The 21,379-nt window shown below is 30.9% G+C and overlaps 2 protein-coding genes across 2 annotated transcripts; one reads left to right on the plus strand and one right to left on the minus strand.

Moving 5' to 3' along the window:
* The first annotated feature begins 3,664 nt into the window (after window positions 1-3,664).
* On the plus strand, window positions 3,665-9,653 carry LOC114191705 (putative ABC1 protein At2g40090). The gene is made up of 11 exons (XM_028081097.1): window positions 3,665-3,877; window positions 4,512-4,666; window positions 4,805-4,930; window positions 5,038-5,133; window positions 5,263-5,363; window positions 5,570-5,606; window positions 6,491-6,709; window positions 7,139-7,250; window positions 8,143-8,414; window positions 8,791-8,904; window positions 9,108-9,653. The coding sequence occupies exons 1-11, from the start codon at window positions 3,700-3,702 to the stop codon at window positions 9,321-9,323; spliced, it is 1,626 nt and encodes a 541-aa protein (XP_027936898.1). The 5' UTR covers window positions 3,665-3,699; the 3' UTR covers window positions 9,324-9,653.
* Window positions 9,654-10,917: 1,264 nt separating this feature from the next.
* On the minus strand, window positions 10,918-13,898 carry LOC114191181 (cation/H(+) antiporter 15-like). Its single transcript, XM_028080364.1, has 3 exons — window positions 13,554-13,898; window positions 12,399-13,403; window positions 10,918-12,198 (listed from the first exon to the last, which is right to left on the minus strand). Exons 1-3 carry the CDS (start codon window positions 13,896-13,898, stop codon window positions 10,918-10,920), a joined length of 2,631 nt encoding a protein of 876 aa, XP_027936165.1.
* Window positions 13,899-21,379: the final 7,481 nt, after the last annotated feature.

The raw sequence follows: 21,379 nt of genomic DNA on the forward strand, positions 1-21,379 counted from the left end.
TGGTGAGTTTCTCATCCCTGTCACTACTATATAAGGCCATGTCGCCCTGCTCTCGTCGTCCCATCTTACAACCTTCACTGTAATTCTAACATCTCACATCCCACTCCACTGGTATGTCTTTTTTTGAACTTTAATTCTAGCTAACATTTTATCCTTCTTTTATATGTCTTTTGCATTCATCTCATTTTTTTTATACTTAATCCTTCATTACTCCCATTTCAATTTTTTATTCATCGTCATATAATATTTTTCTTAAATTATTTTATCTTTTAGGGATCAACAAAATTAATCTAACTAAACTTAACTATAATTATCCGTATTGTATTAAAGTAACAAAAAAAACTATTTTTAATAAAAATTAAATATTAAAATGGAAAAAAATTAATAAAAATTAAATAGTATTGTTTTACCGTTTATTTTTAAAAAATCGAACTTCTACCTGTTAACTAATCACTAATTGAATTATGTATTTTATTTTCTCATTCTTCTTCAATGACCTCTTATTCTAAACACCGCGCACACTACTTTTTTAGTTCAATCATCACCATTAAGACAATGATCGTGAGTTTCTCATCTCCGTCACTACTATATAAGGTCATGTTGCCTTACTCTCGTCGTCCCACCTTACCACCTTCACTACAATTCTAACATCTCACATCCCACTCCACTAGTATGTCTTTTTTTGAACCTTAACCCTAACTAACATTTTATCATTCTCTTATATGTCTTTTGCTTTCTTCTCATTTTTTTATACTCAATGCTTCACTACTCCCATTTACATTTTTTTCATCGTCTTATAATATTTTTCTTAAATATTTAGGCTTTTACAAATTTCGGAACTCTATATTCTCCACTTTGTTTGACAAAATAGTTATTTGTGTGAAATGTGAATACAAACCAATTCAAGCTTGTCATTTGGATTTTTTTTATTGAAAATGTACAGTTTGTTTATGTTATTGTTTATACACTTGCTATATTTAATTTGGAAAAAACATTATGTTTCAATTGTTTAAGAGGGACCTTACGATTGTGGTGTTGGTGCTGAACAAACTTTTGGGTATGACATTTTTTGCGCACATTACAAAACGACTCTGCTTTTGCTCTATATTAATTAATTATGAAAGTGTTAACTTTTCCTTTAAATTTTCTCCTCTTTTTTGGAGGTGTTTTAAAATTCAGCACAACTAAAGAATATTTAAGTTCAGTTCGATTTGGTTTGGTTTGTTCTGGTTCGATTCAGTTCGGTCTGGTCTGGTTTGGTTTGGTTTAGCACGGTCCGATTCAGTGCAATTTGATTCAGTCTGGTCCGGTTCGATTTGGTTCAGTGCGGTTTGATTTGGTTAAGTTCGGTTCGGTCTGGTCTGATTCGTTTTGGTTTAATGCGGTTCAGTTCGGTTCAGTTTGGTTCGGTTCAGTCTGGTGTGGTTCATTTCGGTTCAGTTTGGTTTGAGGAGGTTCAATTTGTTTTGATTTGATTTGGTTTGGTTCGGTTCGTTTTGGTTCAGTGTGGTTCGGTTCGGTTCAATTCACTTTAGAGCGGTTCAATTTGGTTTAGAGCGGTTCAATTTGGTTTAGTGCGATTCAGTTTGGTCCGATCCGGTTTAGTTTGGTTCATTTCGATTTGGTCTGGTTCGATTCAATTTAATTCGATTCGGTTTAGTTCAATAAAGAATATATAATGAATTTTTAAAATAGTTGTTAAACGTAAAATTAGAAAAATAAAATATGTACATAAGAGAGGTATTTAAAACAACTATTGAAGACAAAAGAGATTTTTAGACCAACGGTTAAAAGTAAACTATTTATAAAATAATTAGTTTTTAAAAAATAATTAAGGGTAAAATTGGAATAATGAAATATAGACATAAAAGGGTATCTCTTTATATATTGTTATAGATGAACAAAATTAATCTAGCTAAACTTAATTATAACTACCTGTATTATATGAAAGTAAAAAACAAAAACAAAACTATTTTTAATAAAAATTTAATATTAAAGTAAGAAAAAAATAATAAAAATTAAACAGTATTGGTTTACCTTTTATTTTTAAAAAACTGAACTTCTACCGGTTAACTAATCACTAATTGAATTATGTATTTTATTTTCTCATTCTGCCTCAATGGCCTCTTATCCTAAACACTGTGCGCTCTACTTTTTTAGTTCAATTACCACCGTTGAGACAATGATCGTGAACTTTTCATCTTCAACACTACTATATAAGGTCATGTCGTCTTGCTCTCGTCGTCCCACCTTACCACCTTGACTGCAATTCTAACATCTCACATCCACTCCACTGATATGTCTTTTTTTGAACCTTAATTCTAACTAACATTTTATCCTTCTCTTATATGTCTTTTGCTTTCTTCTCATTTTTTTATACTCAATGCTTCACTAGTCCCATTTACATTTATTTTCATCGTCTTATAATATTTTTCTTAAATATTTAGGCTTTTACAAATTTCGGAACTCTATATTCTCCACTTTGACAAAATAGTTATTTGTGTGAAAGGTGAATACAAACCAATTCAAGTTTGTCATTTGGATTTTTTTTATTGAAAATGTATGTTTATGTTATTGTTTATACACTTGCTATATTTAATTCGGGGGAAAACATTATGTTTCAATTGTTTAAGAGGGACCTTACGATTGTGGTTTGGTGCTAAACAAACTTTTGGGTATGACATTTTTTGCGCACATTACAAAACGACTATGCTTTTGCTCTATATTAATTAATTATGAAAGTGTTAAATTTTCCTTTAAATTTTCTCCTTTTTTTTGGAGGTGTTTTAAAATTCAGCACAACTAAAGAGTATTTAAGTTCAATTTGGTTCGGTTTAGTTTGGTTTGGTTCGGTCCGATTCGGTTCAGTACGGTTCGGTTTGATCTGATTCGATTTAGTGCAGTCCGGTTCAGTGTGATTCGATTCAGTCTGATCCGGCTTGGTTCAGTTCAGTGTGGTTCAGTTCGGTTCAATTCAGTTTGGTCTGGTCCGGTTCGGTTTAGTTCGGTTTGGTCTGGTCCGGTTAGAGTCAGTTTAGTGTGGTTCAGTTCGATTCGTTTTGGTCCAGTTCATTTTGGTTCAATTTGGTTCGGTTCAGTTCAATTCGGTTCGGTTCGGTCTGATCTGGTTCGTTTGGTTTCAGTGCGGTTTAGTTCGGTGCAGTTCGATCTTGTCCTGTTCATTTTGGTTCAGTGCAGTTCAGTGTAGTGCGGTTCAATTCGGTTCAGTGCGGTTCGGTTTGGTCCGGTTCGATCTGTTCCGATTCGATTCAATTTGACTCGGTTCAGTTCAGTTCAATAAAGAACCTATAATGAATTTTTAAAATAGTTGTTAAACATAAGATTAGAAAAATAGAATATGTACATAAGAAAATTTTTTTAAACAAATATTGAAGACAAAAGAGATTTTTAAAATATCAGTTAAAAATAAACTATTTATAAAATAATTAATTTTAAAATAATAATTAAGAATAAAATTGAAATAACTAAATAAATAAAGAAAAGTATCTCTTTATATATTATTTTATATATCATTACATATATTATTATAGATATTAATAGTTATAGACATTGAAACCAAACAAAATAGAACACATTGATTAAATCGTATTTTGGTTTATTACGGTAATACCCATGTTTATTCTCGTTACACTTTGATACATTAGGGATGCCACTGACATATTAATCCACCGAACACACATGGCCTGGTTATGGCGCGCAGGTGCCAAGCTCTCGCTTGTTGCCTCCGCTGTTGGCGGCGGAGTCACCACGGCGCTCATTGCCACTTCCGACGACCCCGAGACGGCGCTCAAGCTTTGCGCCACCGTCCCCCATCGCCTCTTCAGCGACGCGTTCACGGCTGCTAACATTGCTTTCGGTACTTTTAACCTCCCTTGTTCTCGAACTTTCTATGAACGCTCATTCAATCTTGCGTTTGTTTTTTTGTTGCTTTTTCAATTCAATTTACCGCCTCATGAAATCGATTACTGAAGTGTGATTACTGATTAGTTGTTAAGACAATTGAACTTGTTGGAAACTTATGGGTTTACACTTTGGGCTAAAATGATTCAATAATTAGATTTCTGAACGATTCTTTACTGAATTATGGATTTTTGAGTAAACTATCTTTCTAGCTTCTCAAATTTTACCGCGCTCTCAAAGCAGTCTCCAAAACTAACGAAATTGCAATCCTACAATCACATCAATAAAAAATTCGAAAAAATGTATCACTTAAGATATAATATTATTATATATGTTTAGAGACTAAATAATAATAAGCGGTTAAATTTCGGAAATTTGATGAAACAATTGATCACTTTAGAGACTAGTTTGAATTTTCTTAAACTTTATACATTAATGTAACAGTCCGTTACCCTTTCAAGTACGAAGTGGTGATTTACTCAGTTATGATTTGTGTGATTGTGTTATGTGTGTGGGGTAGTAAGCATATTTTTAACTTGAAAATGAAGCTTGTATTACTAAAGCTGGTTATGATTTTGTTTTATTTGAAGATTATGAATATTCACTGTGGGGACTCCCGGAAGGGAGTATTGAGAGGGAGAGAATCAAGCATGAAGTGCACCTCCGGTCAGCACAAAAACTTCAAGACCTTTGTTTTAAGAATGGAGGGATTTATATAAAGCTTGGGCAACATCTTGGGCAATTGGTATGATTTGATTTCCCCTCCTATTGATTTTGAAGGAAAAAATAGATACAAAGACCATAGACTTCTTTAATTGCTGTTATTGTCCATCATTTGCACATTAGGCAATGATGAGTTGTTTGATTATTTATTTATTTACAGGAATATTTAGTTCCTCAGGAATATGTTCAGACAATGAGGGAATCTATGCTAAATAAATGTCCAGTTTCTTCGTATGAGCAAGTATGCAACGTATTCAAGAAAGAGCTTGGTGATACTCCAGATAAAGTATATATTATTTGTTTCTTTCCTTGGTGAAATTGTTTTTGTGTAATTAGTTTCCTTGGTGCTTGATTTTGTCTATTGCAGTGAATGAGTTTTACATTTTAATGTAGATATTTTCCGAGTTTGATCCAGTTCCAATAGCAAGTGCTTCCCTTGCGCAAGTTCATGTAGCTCGCATGCATGATGGACAAAAAGTTGCTGTCAAGGTTCTGCTTGTTGCTAATATTTTGTTATATGTGTGAAAAGAGCATTTTAGATCAGTTTGATTCTATGTCAGTCTTAATGCTTTATTTTAATATTACTTTTCTTATTTTTATCTGTCAATGTATGTTCAGGTTCAGCATACTCACATGACTGATACTGCAGCTGCTGATCATGCCACTGTGGAATTGGTTGTAAACACATTGCACAGATTTTTTCCCAGTTTTGATTATAGGTACAGCTTTGATGCTATTAGCAGTGAAATTTACCATCATCATTATTGTGGAAAGTTTTAAAAGCCATTTGATGGACTTGTGCATTTAATTATCGGAAAAATAAATGGTCTACGTTGTCTCTGTAGCTATAGTTTTTATGTCCCTGGTTTCCATAGGTTGCTATGCACTGATCGTTTAGTAATGTTCTGTTTACTTCTATCTACAGGTGGTTGATTGATGAGATTAGTGAAAGTTTGCCCAAGGCAAGTTGCTATTTAACTCTGGTTTAACTTTCAAGATTAATTTCGCTGTGTATTATGGTTATGTACTCCTTACTCCTTTAGTGTTGGAATAAAGTTAATGTATAGTTAAAATCATTTAACCAAAATTTGTCAGGAACCTTAAATACATGTTAAATTCAGTTATATTATGATCATATTAATAAGCAAAGTCATCATTTTCATTTTAACAATCCAATGTGTAAATTGTTTAACAAATAAACCATAAGGGTCAAAGAAAACCTGGGTTTGGAAAAATCTAAGTTTTTATGCTTACCTCCACCCTAAAAAATAAATAATGTTAGGTAAAATGTCACTTCTTTCGTTGGTTTGGAAAATGTTGTTTAAAATATTGCGGATTTAAGTTTGATAATCCTCCGTTATGTTTCACATACTTAATAGATTTCATGTTAGGATTATATCTTATCTTCAGTTTCTGTTAGTTTCAATTGACTTTCTCTATTGTCTTTTGAGGCCAGAGGTGGGATCAAATATTTGAATTTCATTTGTAAATTCATGTGGTTCCATTACACTGCATTAAAGCCTTGATCTGTTTTTCTGTAGATGTTATCTAAAATTTATTTACTTATCTTGTTAACCTTATTATTTTTTATTCATTCATGACATGACATTCACAATGTTTTGCTTGCGTAAGATTTTTTCGAGAAACATGTATAATCATACCTCAATTGTTATGGTTACGAGATATGATGTTCTAGCATGATGAATATTTTTTTACTCGTAAAATTTTCTTAGAGATATTTTGGATGTTGGAATTTTATGTTTCTCATTCATCATTATTAGATTCTGTTTTATTTTTTTCATGTTTACCCTGTTTTCAATTTAGTTTCCTAACATTATTACTGCAGGAATTAGATTTTTTAACTGAGGCAAAGAACAGTGAGAGGTGTTTGGATAACTTCCATAAATTGTCTCCTCATATTGCGAATTATGTATATGCACCAAAAGTATATTGGAACCTGAGTACCTCGAAGCTGCTGACAATGGAATTCATGGATGGTGCTTATGTAAATGATGTAAAAACCATTCAGAAACTTGGGATCAACTTGCATGAACTTTCAACATTGGTAAGTTCATGTTTATGGGCTTCATTATAGACACTTGTACAGTGACCAACTATAGGTGTTGATAGTGTGTAGGTTTTTTTATAACTTTATCGTATACGTTGAGATATCTTTGATACGGAAACATATGTCAATGAAGTTGAGGGACTTAATGATGAGCATTTTGATTGCCTCATGCAATTAGTTCCATTCCGTATGTGGCTTATAAGCAAAATTAGGGGCGGGATGGTACCACAAAGTCATAAAACTCTTGCACTCAGGATTGCTCGATCTCTGTGTGGGTTTAAACTGTATAGTAGACAACCTTTTCTTTGTATTTTCAAGATTCTCAACTCAAACCTGTGACTTCACAAGGTGATAACTTCAACTGTTACGCCACGGCTCCCTTTCATTTATTAAGTAATTTAGTAAAATGTGATGAACATTTTGCAGGTTAGTCAAACTTTTGCTGAAATGATGTTCAAGCATGGGTTTGTGCACTGTGATCCGCATGCTGCTAACTTGTTGGTTCGCCCATTGCCTTCCAGTAAAGCTAGCATTTGGGGTAATTATTCCTTCCCTTCACCTTCCTCGCTGATCTATAACTATATTCTATCAGTTATTGCCCGGAATTAGGTTTAGTTGTTTCTTTTTAAATCATTTAGACTATTGTTTTTCTAATTTAGCCACAAGAAAGAAAAGAATAATCTATAAACTCCTTCTTAAGTGTGAGATGGTGTCACCCTTAACATTTGGATTTTGTTGGTAAAAGCTTGCACCAACTAAATTTGGCTTTTCCATTAGAAAGTTTCAAGCACAAATTTAATATGGGATGAACAATTCATATCATTTTTCTTGAATTATGGTGGCATCGGCATATCCGTTGATTTGATTTGGGCGTCTTTTAGTTTCCAGGGAAAAGTAAATAGCTATGGTTGGCATTAATAAATGTTATTTGAAGACTAGACTAACAAAATATCATTCAGCAGGCTGCATTAATAGTTCCAGTGTTATTTTCGGAGATATTTAGGACGTTAAAGTGAATGCAGGAGGATTAATACCATCCCATGGTGTCCGTGTAGATTAAAATTGAAAGTTGATATTCATGTGTCAATGTGTGATTATCAATTTGAAAATGATACTATTCTGAAAAAGGTTGTTTCTTTCAATTGTTGACAAAAATATTGAAGTACCATTTCTGATTTCGAAGTTAATAAATATGCAATTTCAATTTGCATATACCATAATTTTTTCTTGCTTTACATTATCAACCATTCAAATGCTGATATCCACTCTCTTCATAAATGTCTATACTCTTTTATTCTATTAATGTTTTGGTTTGTTTGCTCACCACTGGCTCCAACTTCTTGTTTGGTTTTTTACAATAACTGCAGTGCTGGTTTCATGCGATGAGTTTTTCTTTATCTTTTTAATTTGGATATTTATTTCTCATATAGGCAGGAGAAAACCACAATTGATCCTTTTAGACCATGGACTCTACAAAGAGCTTGACTTCCAAACAAGAACTAATTATGCTTCACTATGGAAGGCGTTGGTATTTGCTGATGCTAATGCAATCAAAGAATATAGTGCAAAGTTGGGAGCTGGGGAGGATTTATATGCACTCTTTGCCGGAGTTCTAACGATGAGGCCGTGGAATAGAGTTGTTGACCCATCTATGGATCATTTAGTTATACAGGGAAATGAGAGTGAACGATTAGAACTGCAGGTAAGATATAGTTTAAGGGAAAATTTTCGCAAGAGTTTGTATCTCAGTCTCAGGTTCATGTTTTTTGTTGAATTATAATACTTTCACTTTACTTCTGCTTCATAATAACACTAAGTAATACTCGTGTTTATGCTGGTTTTCTTACGGAACTAGGTAAAATTCGTATTTCTTCTGTTTTTTGTATTCTGAATCCTGTGATCTTCAGTTTAAGCACTTGTTTTAAAAAATTGGTCAACTACAGCGTTGTTCACTTTTTACTGAGTAAAAGAAGTCAGTCTGTTTTTAGGGTTTAGGGTTTGGCATGGTCATTTTTCCTTGCTTAGCATGCCCTTGAAGGAAAAGACGCTCTAAAATGACTCTCCTATTTGTTTTGCAGATGTACGCATCTCAATATTTCCATCAAATCTCTGAGCTTTTAAGGCGATTACCGCGTGTGATTCTGCTAATGCTAAAAACAAATGATTGTTTACGAGCGGTCAATAACTCTCTGGTAAATACAACTGTGTTTTCCATTTACTACATTTTGTGCCATGTGATTGATTGATGAATAATACTCTTCAAACAAATGTAGCTTCTGTCTAATTGTAAAATATCCAGTCCAGCTCATAGAAGTGAAAATAGCAATTGAAGCAATACCTATTTGTCGGGTCTGTTTATAATAGATTTCTTTTTCTTTTTGGGTATCATGATCAGTTACAGGGATCATCTTTGGAGACCTTTTTTATCATTGGAAAGGTTTCTTCGGAGGCTGTCATTGAAGCAAAGATGTTGCAAAGCAAATCACTTTTAACATGGTTAAACGTTAAATTGGATAAGATTTTGCTAGAAGTACGACTCTGGGGAATGCAGGTGGCCTTGTGGCTTTTACAACTAAGAAAGACTTTGTCTTGGTCTAACCAACCATTATAGAGGAATTAATCTGCCTCATTATTTGCTACATTTTATTCTTTTGGGAAATAAGCTCTTACATTTTTTGTGTCCGCGGTCACAAAATCCCTCACAATATGCAACTTCTGTTTGAGCGCGGATTGACGAATTGGTTTTAGTATATGTTTGGAATCTCAAAAACATGCACTTTATAGGTTAAAGAGGGTGAAAGTAAAGGAGCAAGTCATTCTTGTGTTAGTTTGTAGCCTTTACTGTATTCATGTATTGGGCGACGCAGAATGTTGTTGTAAACTCCCATTAATGTATGCGGAAACTGTGAAATATATAGATAACTTATCACATCAGTTTGAATGGTTGTTTTCGGGTCTATTCAGATGCTATTTTACATGCTTTCGTTCTGGTGTATGTACATGTGTTCTTTATATGCACGTGCAGATATTCAGATACTTGTGCTGTGGACACTCCAACCAGGATATTCAGTTCTCTACAAGCTATTTGAAGTTAATTATAGTTTTCTTTAACCATTTTAATGTTGATAATATATTATTTAATATAAGTATGATACTATTGAGTAATGCAAGGCATTTTCCTCCTACATACATCTCCATAGCTTTATTCCTGCACTCTCATGAATTTTGTTCGCTATTTTGTCTTTTTGATTATTTAATTTTATTTTTTTTACTTCTACATCGTACAATCTAAAAGGTAAATTTGACTTTTGAGTTATATGATTCTGAATTATGTGATTCGAAAGTCTGTTGATTTTTAAATTGTATAGTTTTAAAATTATTATTTTAAGAAAAAATAATAGTTTTTGAATTGTTCAATCTAAAAGTTACTTTTATTTTTTTAATTCTATAATTTGGAAGTCTTTTCTTTTAATAATTTTCGAAATATACCATCAAAAAGAACAAATTGAAAAAACAAAATTATAGAACAAATTTTATTATTGTAACTATTATTAATTTATTCTAGATAATATATATAACTTATTTTAAATTGTGTATTTGAAATGTTTTCATAAATAAAAAGACAAAGGGTAAAATAAATACAAGAATAAAAGGAGAGATATTTGTAATAAATTTAGACATCAATATAATATTAATTTTTATCTTGACATTTAGAGTATGTTATTCATGACATACCTTAAATACATCTTAAAATATAATAATTATTCTCAACATATATCAGCCTAAAAATTAACGATCGGTGTAGCTGTGATGACAAATAGAGTTAATCGTACAAAAATTTACTGAAGGAAGTGGAAGGTAATTTTAGCACCATTGGATGGAAATGTGGAAGCACCATTTTTCTAAACAAAAGACATGAAAAACGGTAGAAACAATTTTTTGCTTAGCATAAATTATATATTATGAGTTATTACGTAAATAAAGATACTTTGAATTATTAGAATCATTCCTTTTATATCTTGTCGGATAAAAAGATTGACAAGTAGAAAGAATGACATGAAGATAAGATCTTTGAAAATTCACTTACTTTCCCTGTCAACAATTCTCCTAATTCTTCACCTAAATCAAACAAACGACTCAGCCTTACAAACAGTTGTTTATCGCCTAAGCCATACCCAAGCAAGTGTCATCCCAATAAACAACCATCACTGATGCCATTGTACCTTCACAAAAACTGGCCCAGGATCTTCAATGTTTGAACCCACTGCTTCCTTAGGCTGCTGTGTCGTATTATTGTTCTCAAACACCATTCCCCCAAACCCATATTGCTGTATAATTAGCAGTGAAGAGCTTGAACCAAAATTATTCGATGCCACAATGTCCCCTACCACACCAAGTTCCGGACAATCTGTCCATTTCATCAACTCCGATAATATCAAACAGTTTCTACCTCCTCCTTGTCCCAAAATATACAAATCATAACCAACTTGATCAATCTCATTAAGCACTTCAGGAATATCATCACGACTTCGAACTTCTTTCTCCGAATACTTTATAGAATCCTCATTGCTCACTGCTTTCAGTCTGAATGCACTCATATACTCATCATCCAACTCCTTCTGCTTCTCACTGTCCACTATCACAGATAACAGTCCATGATTCTCAACATGTGACATCACATCAATCTCTGCAGCATCACCAAACAAAAGGATCCTCACCACAGACAGTTGCACCCCTTGATGCTTTGACATCCTCCATGCAACGGCCAAGGCTTCACGGTCATCAGGGCCACCGACATAAACCATCACCACTCGCAAGTTCACTTTGAACAATGAGGCAAGTCCTCGGTCAACAAAGATTCCCACAGTGCACGGTGCATCTCTCATCACATTGCGGTTTATTTCTTGGAATGCAGTGTTGGCTGTCTCCAGAATGCCTTCTATGTTTGATTGTTTGTGGAAGGGAAGGAGAATGAGGTTGGCTTGTTTCTCCTGTGACACGTTGTATATGTCCTCGTGAATGGTTGAATAGGAGGATGCAGCTGCAATGGTCTCCACGTTATTGCTCTCGTTTATAGCTGCGTATGTTTGGAAAATGTTTGTGATGCTTTCTAAGTCTTCCTGTGCCTTGGTGAGGGCTTGTGCACCAACACTTTGCTGTGGGTTGTGCTGATTCACATGGGAAACAAAAAGGGAAGCTGTGTGTCCCGTTAGTTCAACAAGCTGAAGTGCAAACACACGTAGAGGAGGGAGTTTTGTGGTGTGGTATGCTTCAAGAATGTTGATCATTCCTGTGGCTTGCCTAGGGTTGTGAACACAAGCTAATATACGCAGTTCTGCTTCGGCCTTTAAGTTTTGTAGGGTCTTGAGTTTGTTTTGTTTGTATAGCTTTCTTGGCTTGTATATAGCGTTGATGACAAGAGGCACCACCATGGTCATTACTAAAACAGCTATTGTCAAAATTGAGAAGGACTCCACACTCAGAATCTGAGAGCAAAACAAAAATAATAGTCGTTTATCAACAATGATTGAGTAACAAAAATGGAGTATAATACAGTAATTCTAAGTAGGTTGAATTGAGTCAGTAACATTGATTAATGAGTGGTTTTGTCATACTGCAGCATTTTGTTTTCAATCTTCATGTCCATTCATAAAAGCAAACAATTTACAATGAAATTACTGGATACCTGTTTGTCCCAGGCACTGTTGAGCATTAATATTGGTAGGAGGCCTTTGGTGTTCATTAGTAGTCCAATAGACACACCATCAAGAACAGACATACCATAAAACTGAGTGGCTATTACAGTGCTTAAAATCTTGGGGAGGATTGAGAGGAACAAAATGAACAGCACCAGGCCCAAACCTTGAGTTTTTATGACATATATTATTCTGAGCCTTATGCCACAGCTACCAAAGAACAATGGAGCCAGATAAACAACTCCAAAATCCTCTGATTTCTCTATGAGCAAGTGAGTAAATTTACCACGAGGTATCATTATTCCATAAACCAGAGCCCCAACAACAGGGTGTGTCCCTAGCAGATCCGTGACCGCTGCAGAAGCATATGCTCCCATGACCACAATGAACAACCCATTATTGTCCCACTCATTCTGATTCGTTTTGCGCACTATTATCTCTACCAAATAAGGACGAATAAGAATGAAGCAGAAAAGCACATAAACTATAGTGCTCAGCACCGAGTATATGGCACTTCCACCGTTTATGGCAAATGGAACCAACATTGCAAACATGACCCAATTATAGAAGTCACTGATCATGGCTGTTGTTAAGGTCACTCTGCCAAGTCCCGTGTAGAGGAGCTTGAGATCTGCAAGAATGTGACTAACCATAGGAAAACCTGTGACACTCAAAGTTAAGGTCCAAAACATATAAGCCTTTGGCGTGCCGAAATTTGCCCAATACTCTGGAGGTCCCTTGTACAATTTTAGAGCCAAAGCATGTATGATACCCCCACATAACATTGGAATCAAAACGCCAGCAATGGCAATGCTTGTGGCCTTCTTTCTTCCTCGTAGAATTGTGTCAAAATTCATGTCCAAACCAGCCAGGAAGACAGTGTAAATGAGTCCCACGTATGATATTGTTTCAGTTGTTAGGATTGACTTCAAAGGGGTGAGAACCTCAGATAAAGCTGATGATCCAAATAGTTCTGGACTTATCAGAATACCCATCTGTTAACAATAATTTACTTAGGACAAAACTCACATGCAATTTCTGTAAAGCTTCATCGTGAGATAGTTATAATATAATCAATTGATACAAACCTAAATAAAACTATAATTCTGATTGGAAAAATTACAAAACAACTTCAATTTAATTACCACATCTAAAGTTTGTTTTTGTTTGTAATCATGTATGTATGCATGTAGTTTGGATGCATGATATTGAAATTCAAGTATATGAGCATTGAAAGAAGCTAACAGAGGAATAGATGATGCACTTGCCAAAATCTCAGAAACAAGACGTGGTTGGTTTAAGGGTTTGAGGATGTAGTACAAAACACGAGTGGATAACAACATGAAAGCAACTTGGGCTGCCAAGGTAGGAAGGTAAAAGAAGAGAACGGTTTCACTTTTCCATATTTCATTTGCATTTGAAACATCTACGTCGTAACATCCTGTAGTTACGCGTCGTTTTAAGTATTGATCTTCCGTTCCTGGATCCATCATAGCTGCTTTCTTTTAACAAGTAATTAAATTAAGCTTTGAATAATGTTGGTGATTGTGATGATATCGAATGGCTTTTCCTTTGAAGTCTCAAATATTTTGCTTTTTTGTTTGTAGAGAAAGTTATAGACACCTTTGTCGGTAACATAGATCAATCACCCATTGATATGGAGAAGAATTGAAGCACAGACAACCATGTCATGTTTGATGTTAGGGTTTATGTTCTGTTGGGGCATCGTGTCTTTTTGGAATCGCAGAAATCCAGTTGCAAAGTCTTAACTGTTTCCCTATTTCTGTCACATTTCCTATGAAGAAAGTAAAACCTTCAACGATTCTTTTAGCTGTTATACCTCTGGATTTTCTAATCCCTACCTGTGAAAATAAGAAAAACCAATATAGAAAATACTCAATAATTACATATCTGCCTCGGTTTAAATTAGCAAGTGTTTACTAATATCAGTAATTTCACATGGATAACGGTAATAATCATGATAGATAATAATAATAATAATAATCTTAAATATAAGATGGTTACTCTAGGAACAAAAAAATATATTAAAATATATATATGAGAATTCTATCATCGCTAATGAAACCATGAGAACTTAATTTTAAATAATAGTTTTTATTAAGAAGTTTATTTAAATTTAACTTGTTACCATAAATAAAACTAATCTTTAATTTAAGATGTGAAAATTCCGATACTTTCTTCCATACTCATATCATGTTAAGATTTTTATATTGTTTTAATATCATTTTAAAATGTAAACTTTAAATCTAACTTAATTCTTAACGTTTTATAATAAAAATTGTTTCTACTTGTATATTGTATACCGATCTTTGATATGAGATATATAATACATTTCAATATACAATTTGTATTGTAAACAAAACCAAGCACCGTGAGCCATATCAATATAGGACATGTTGCTGGCCAAATACATCTACTAAGTTGACATCACGCAAGCCAGAATAATTTGGGATTAATGGGTAATTGGCCAACGTGGCCCATAGCTATTCAGGTAAAGACCCATGAAAAGAGTAATATAAATAATACATCTTATGAGACATGTTAATTACGTTCATTGATTATTATGTATTGTTTGATGACACACTAGACTAATTTTGACATTGAAGTGTCTTCTGCAAATGAATACCCTTATACTTGAGGGCTTAAAGTGTTCCAAGTGCTTTTAAAATCTTTCCAAGATATATTTGGACATGTAGGAACACAATCCAAACATGGTATCACAATCATTCTAATATTAAAATTTCACTTGTTTATCAATGAATGCTTAGTTGAATTTTATATAAAATACTTACTTAGTTTATGTATTTACGTCATTATTTAATTTAATTTATATATGAGTTTTAATTAGGTCTCTTAATTTAAAAATTATCATCAACTTTCTTTTCCTTACAAATGATGTTATCAAACAATATGACGAAATGACTAAATTAAGGTAAATTAAAAATCAATTAGAGTTTTTGGTAATTTAGGAAGGTTAAACATATTGTATAAATCAAATTGAATAAATTATAAAAACAAGGGGACAAGAACTTAATAAATTTATAATTAATGGTTTACTAATTTGTTTGCTTTACATTTGTACGATGAATATAATATTTTCAGGGTCTAAATTAATCCTAAAAATTACATTTGTATGATGGAGATAATATTACATTGGAATTGCTTTCTATTCTCTGTATTTTATCGAAATTATCTTTTGTATTATTTAAAATTTCAATTAAAAACTCTCTTTTTATAATTAACAATGACTACAAATTTTGGATAATTGTTACTAAAGTTGTATTAATTAATTGTTTTTAAATGGAATGAATAATATTTACAAAAACCGGATTTTAACAAAAATATTTACACCATCATCTAAATGTTTGGAAGTTTTATTATATATAATCATTTGTAATTTTTAATGCCTGTTTTCAAAAATTAAATTGTACTTTATTTAGATACTTGTTGAAAGACCTTATTGGTCGTTTAGGCCGCCACAGTTGACAATTGAAGATGTGACAGAGTTAGTTATGATGTTCTATAAATGTCTCACCGACCTGTTCGGTAACAATTCAATTACCACGATTTTCGTTACGTTATAACTTTTTTTATTAAAATATAGAACGTTCACGACATTTGTCAAATATCTTCTTTAATTTGTGGGACATGTGAATAATGTTTTAATAAATAAAATGAACAAAAAATATAGTTATCAAACTTAAAAAATTGGTTCAAATGATTAATTTTAAGGGACACAAGAACAGTTTAAATTTAGTTTAAAACTTAAAAGGTTTTTCGGATAAAAAATGCGACCAATTTCTTACACAATTGATTTATTTTTATTTTGTGGAATTCTTCTATTTATTAAAATGGTTTCTGTGTACTAATAAGCCTCAAATCGCTTAGGAGTTGGAGTCAAGTAAAGTTTAAATACTCATATTTTCTTCCACTCTCTAATGCGTCTTTTAAGGACAAAATCGTGACAGAACTCAAACGTTCCAATGTGGACAATACTTCGATAATACAGTGATTGTTCCTAACGATGGTTGTCGGACAAACTTATATCAGAATCGAAACAGTAACACCCACCGTGAGGACCGACAACTCCACCGTAGATAATATTATCTATAAACTATGTATTTATAAAATAAAAGTATATTTTGTATAGATTACTATTAAACTTGTTTATGTTTTTCTATATTTAACTATTACTTTAATAATAATTTTTAAAATACTTGAAATTTAACCTGCTTAATAATAGACTTTCTTCTTTTAATCAATAACTTTCAATTATAAATTAGTTTCTATCTCTAACTTTCAGTTGCTTTAATACTTTTTGGGTGAATATACCGTACTTTATTGATTTTGATACAATATAATTAATGTAATAAATTATATAAAATGGAATCATGTAAGTTTATGTTATACCATCTACATTTATAATTAATTCCCAGATATTGAAATAGAGCTTACTAAAACTACAAATAAAATGCAAAAGTTAATAAGCCACTTATTTTATAAGAATTGGAGGATAGCCATTGGTCACGAACATTCAGCTTTTCTAAAAATATAATGTGAAATGAGTAGGTGGGAAGGTGGAAATAAATGAATGTCAGTACTACAAAAGACATGAAAGGGATGTAAGTAGGTTATCCTTAAAAAAAAAAAATCGGTATAAATCACAGGTAAATAATTCATAGAAAAAAAAGTTAAATAGTAACTGATAAAGTCAAAATAAAATAAAAATAAGTGTTAAAAGATTAGTTAACTTGGTTATCTATTATACTCTATAATATTTATATTTAAATATAATTTAACTTAGTAAAAATATTAGTTTGTCAATATAATATGATAATAGGGTTATAGTTCTTCCAATAATATTTTATTTTCTCATTTTTATAAATCTAATATTAGATTTAGATTCACATTTAAATTCTACGTCATTTTTTTCTTTAAAGTTAAATTTTTTTCATCAACTATGATACTAAGGTTAGATTTTAGGTTTTGTAGAAGAGAAGTTTCAATAAGATTTATATTAAGAATTAACATCACTCTCAATCTACAATTTTAAAATAATAGTTTTATGCATCTTTATTTTTATGCAAACTTTTTTTTATCTAATAGAGGATTTACATATTCCTAATGAAAATTTTAATAAATAAGAATTTGCTTATTTATTTTTTCATTAAGATGATGACAAGTATAGCAAAATTACAAAAGGTAACCAATATATTACTTATTTAAGAAATTATTTTCCTTTGAAAGATGGCAGTCCAGTCCCATCTAAAATAGAAAATAATAGTACTGGAGAGCAAGTCATTGTTTTATCATATCTCCTTTGACAAAAGTTTTAGGCTTTTTTTTGTTAAATAATGTTATTAGGACAAATTAACATGTATCAGATTTATTTTTAAAATATATCGGAATATTAAATAAACTATGTATATTTAATTTTTTATTGATTTATAAATAATACAAAACTGACAAAAATACTAAAATATTATAGGTAATTTTAAGAAAATTATTGTTAATATAATACAATGTAATTAGTATTGATAATTTATATAAATTTTAAATACAATGTTTAACGACAGTAAGTAATATAGACTCAACATTTTTTTTATTCCCACCTTGAAAATTGAATGTATAAGATATTTTTTATATACATTTCTTAATTGTCATTAATTTATATATTAACTCTTTTAAATTTCAAAAATCGATAAAAAATATGCATTACAAAATTAATTATATTACCATACACAAACAATTATATGATTTTATGAATATATTCTAATTAAATCTATTTATAAAATTGTATGAAGAATTGTATTAAAATTTCCATTTGATACTCCATGTATTATTAAATTCATATAACGTAAAAAACATAGCTATTTCTGATAGCTCGGAGAAAAAACTTACTTTTCTCAAAATTAAATGGAGATGATGTTTTGATAATTTTTTTATAATTTTGAAGTGATATATTTTTAAGTGATTTTGAAATATAGAAAAATGAAAAAATTACTTAAAATATACTACCTTAGATTATAAGATAAATAATGAAAATTTAGTTATTAAAAAGACATTTTCCAAACTAAATACATCTCTTTCAAATAACGTGTGCTATTTAAATATTGTGCAAAACATCAGTACTAAATACAAATTAAATTAAAAACTTAAAAAAGAAACCGTGCATAAGATAATTTTATCTAATAAGAAAACTCTAAGACTAACAAATGTAGTGTTTTATGTTCTAACCAATTCATTAATAATGAGAAAGAAAATATTCATAAATGTATAGTTATATTTTAAATTTCACTCTTGGTATGATATTTTTTTTGTTGAAATTTAATAGTAAACTATATAAAATCATAATATATCATAACAATAGCTATTAAAGTCACCCATATTATTTTTTTCTAAGATTCATCGTATTTATTTCATTTACTCAAAACAATTTATTTTTAAATTGTCTTAATATAAACCCATCCGAATTATTAATCTGTCAATTTGAAGAATTCATATCCAATTAATCCAATAAATTAAATAGTTAGATATGAATTTTGAAATATTAAATTTAGGTTATATTGAATTCGTTAAGTTAGATTTGAATTTGATTCAACCCAATGTTTAGGGACTAATTTTATATTTGTTTTCTCTGTCATTCTTCTTCTTTTTTTAAAGACTTTTATTTGTATTGATGGATGCTGATTTTTAAACTAGAGAGACAGTCCTTTTTATAAAAAAAAAAAAGTATTTTTAACATAAATCTAATTTTCCTAGTATATAGATAAAAAAACTGTATTTATTTATTCGTGTTTTCTCGAAATCAACCTTAAATATCAAACAATCTCATTTGAATTTTGTGACTTGATCCATTGCCTCATTTGCTAATATAGTACACATTATATACAACACCAAAAATGATTTTTTCCTCTTAAAATTATCTTTTGGGCTTGATTTGTAGCATTTAATAACACTTTCTCAACCTCTTAAAATGTATCATTTTTGGGTTTCCTACATTTGGACACCAATGTGATAAAAAAAGGTTACTTCTATTAAAAATTTTCCGCCAATAAAGAACTTGTTCAAGAAGATCATTGTGTTACCTTTTAAAATCTGCCAAAACTTTTTAATCAATTTTTTAAGTTAAGAGATTACACTAAAAAGGATATTTGGTGTTTTTTTTTTTGGAAAGATGAAAGAAAAAAATGTGAAAGTATTAAAAAGTATTTTGAGATGACATCAAATTTATAATCAATCATATTGAAAGCAAATGTGGTGCTTTTAGACTTAAGAAAAAATATATAAAATTTCATGCAAAAGTAGTAGTTTGTTAGGTGTCGTCTTACCCTTTGAAAAAGTGGATGCTTGTGATTCAAATATTCAGTACAAAATTGGTCTCATGGAAGCTCAAAGTGTGGTCATACATGTGAGGGTATGTTTTATTAACTCACTCGTGACATATATTTCTTTGTATTACGAGTAATTTTTTTTTTTTTTAGAATACGTAAATGGCAAGGAAGCTAACAAAAAATCAAAACAATTTTATTTGGTGATAGAAAAAACTCAACGTTATAACCGCAAACACATCCCAAGACTTAAGAAAAAATAAAGGGGGAATATTTATCTAAAAAATGTATTATAAGGACATTAGATAGAAAATATATATAAGACCTGGCCTTTTTTGGGCTATAAAACAAAATTATTAATGACCATTATTAGAGTGTTAGGTAAAGAATTATTTATAACTTACATTACTTATAACTTTTATATTTACTGATACAGATTAATTTGTCAATAAATTTAATTTTATTGACGAATTTTAAAATTTAAATTATCAGTGAATACTTTTGTTGATAACGAAATTGTTAGTAAAAATCTTTGGTAATAAAATTTATATTATATATAAAAATATTTTTCAGTAATGTATATGACAATTAAGTTTGTCTTTTTTGTATATTATAGGATGAGATGTGTGAGAAGAAAATGAGAATAATAGAACGAAAAGAATTATGATGATAAAGAGAAGGGGAACAAAGAGGACATAGAAGAAGGAGAGGTGTGGTGTTGGTGCGACGTCAATGGAGCGGTCACATAAATGGTGTGGTAGTGATTCGACGATAACGGCCAAAGTTAAAAGAGAAGGAAGAATGAGAAAGAAAAATGAGGAGAAGGAGTTGGAGACGATAAACATAGCGACAATGACGATTGAGAGTGAAGGAGGAAAGGAGGGGGAGTGAAATCATGAAAGAAGAAAAAAAAGGAAAAAAAAAGAAGAAGAGAGGAATGAAGGAGGAAAAGAAAGATATAATCACAATATTTACAGATTGATTTGAGGTCATCAATAATTACCAATAAATTTTGCAATTCGTCGATAAAATTTATTGACAATCATTTTTATTGATAGAGCTTTTATTGTAGTCATCCATCCATAAACTTAAATTACCGATAAATTTTTGGTATTATTGACAATTTTGTTCGTGAATAATACTTTTTTTAGTGTTAATTTTATATATTTATATTTTGTTATTTTAATGTTTGAAATTCAGTTTATTTCAAATAAATTAATTGTATTTAAATCTATATTTTAACTTAAGTTATTCAGAATTAATAACAAAAATCAAAATAATAGAGTGAGTTATTATGACATTTAGATTTAGATCCTAAATTCAAGGTGGTGATAATGGAGAAGGTAGAGAAGCAACATTGCATATCTTAAATATCTTAAATGTGTATAACAATATGATATGAGATGTCATTATGGTAGCCATAAAGGATAACCTACTCACATCCTTTCCATGTCTCTTTTATTGTACCATTCATTCATTCTTCCCTAACTTCCCCACCTAACCTACTAATCATTTTTTTATAAAACTCAAAAATTGTGACCAATCGATGCTATTCATCCATCAATGGTTATAAAATTATACGGCATATCTATTTTACCTTTAATTTCTTAATATCCACT

Source organism: Vigna unguiculata, chromosome 1, assembly GCF_004118075.2.
Source record: "Vigna unguiculata cultivar IT97K-499-35 chromosome 1, ASM411807v1, whole genome shotgun sequence".
Taxonomy (NCBI): Eukaryota; Viridiplantae; Streptophyta; class Magnoliopsida; order Fabales; family Fabaceae; genus Vigna; species Vigna unguiculata.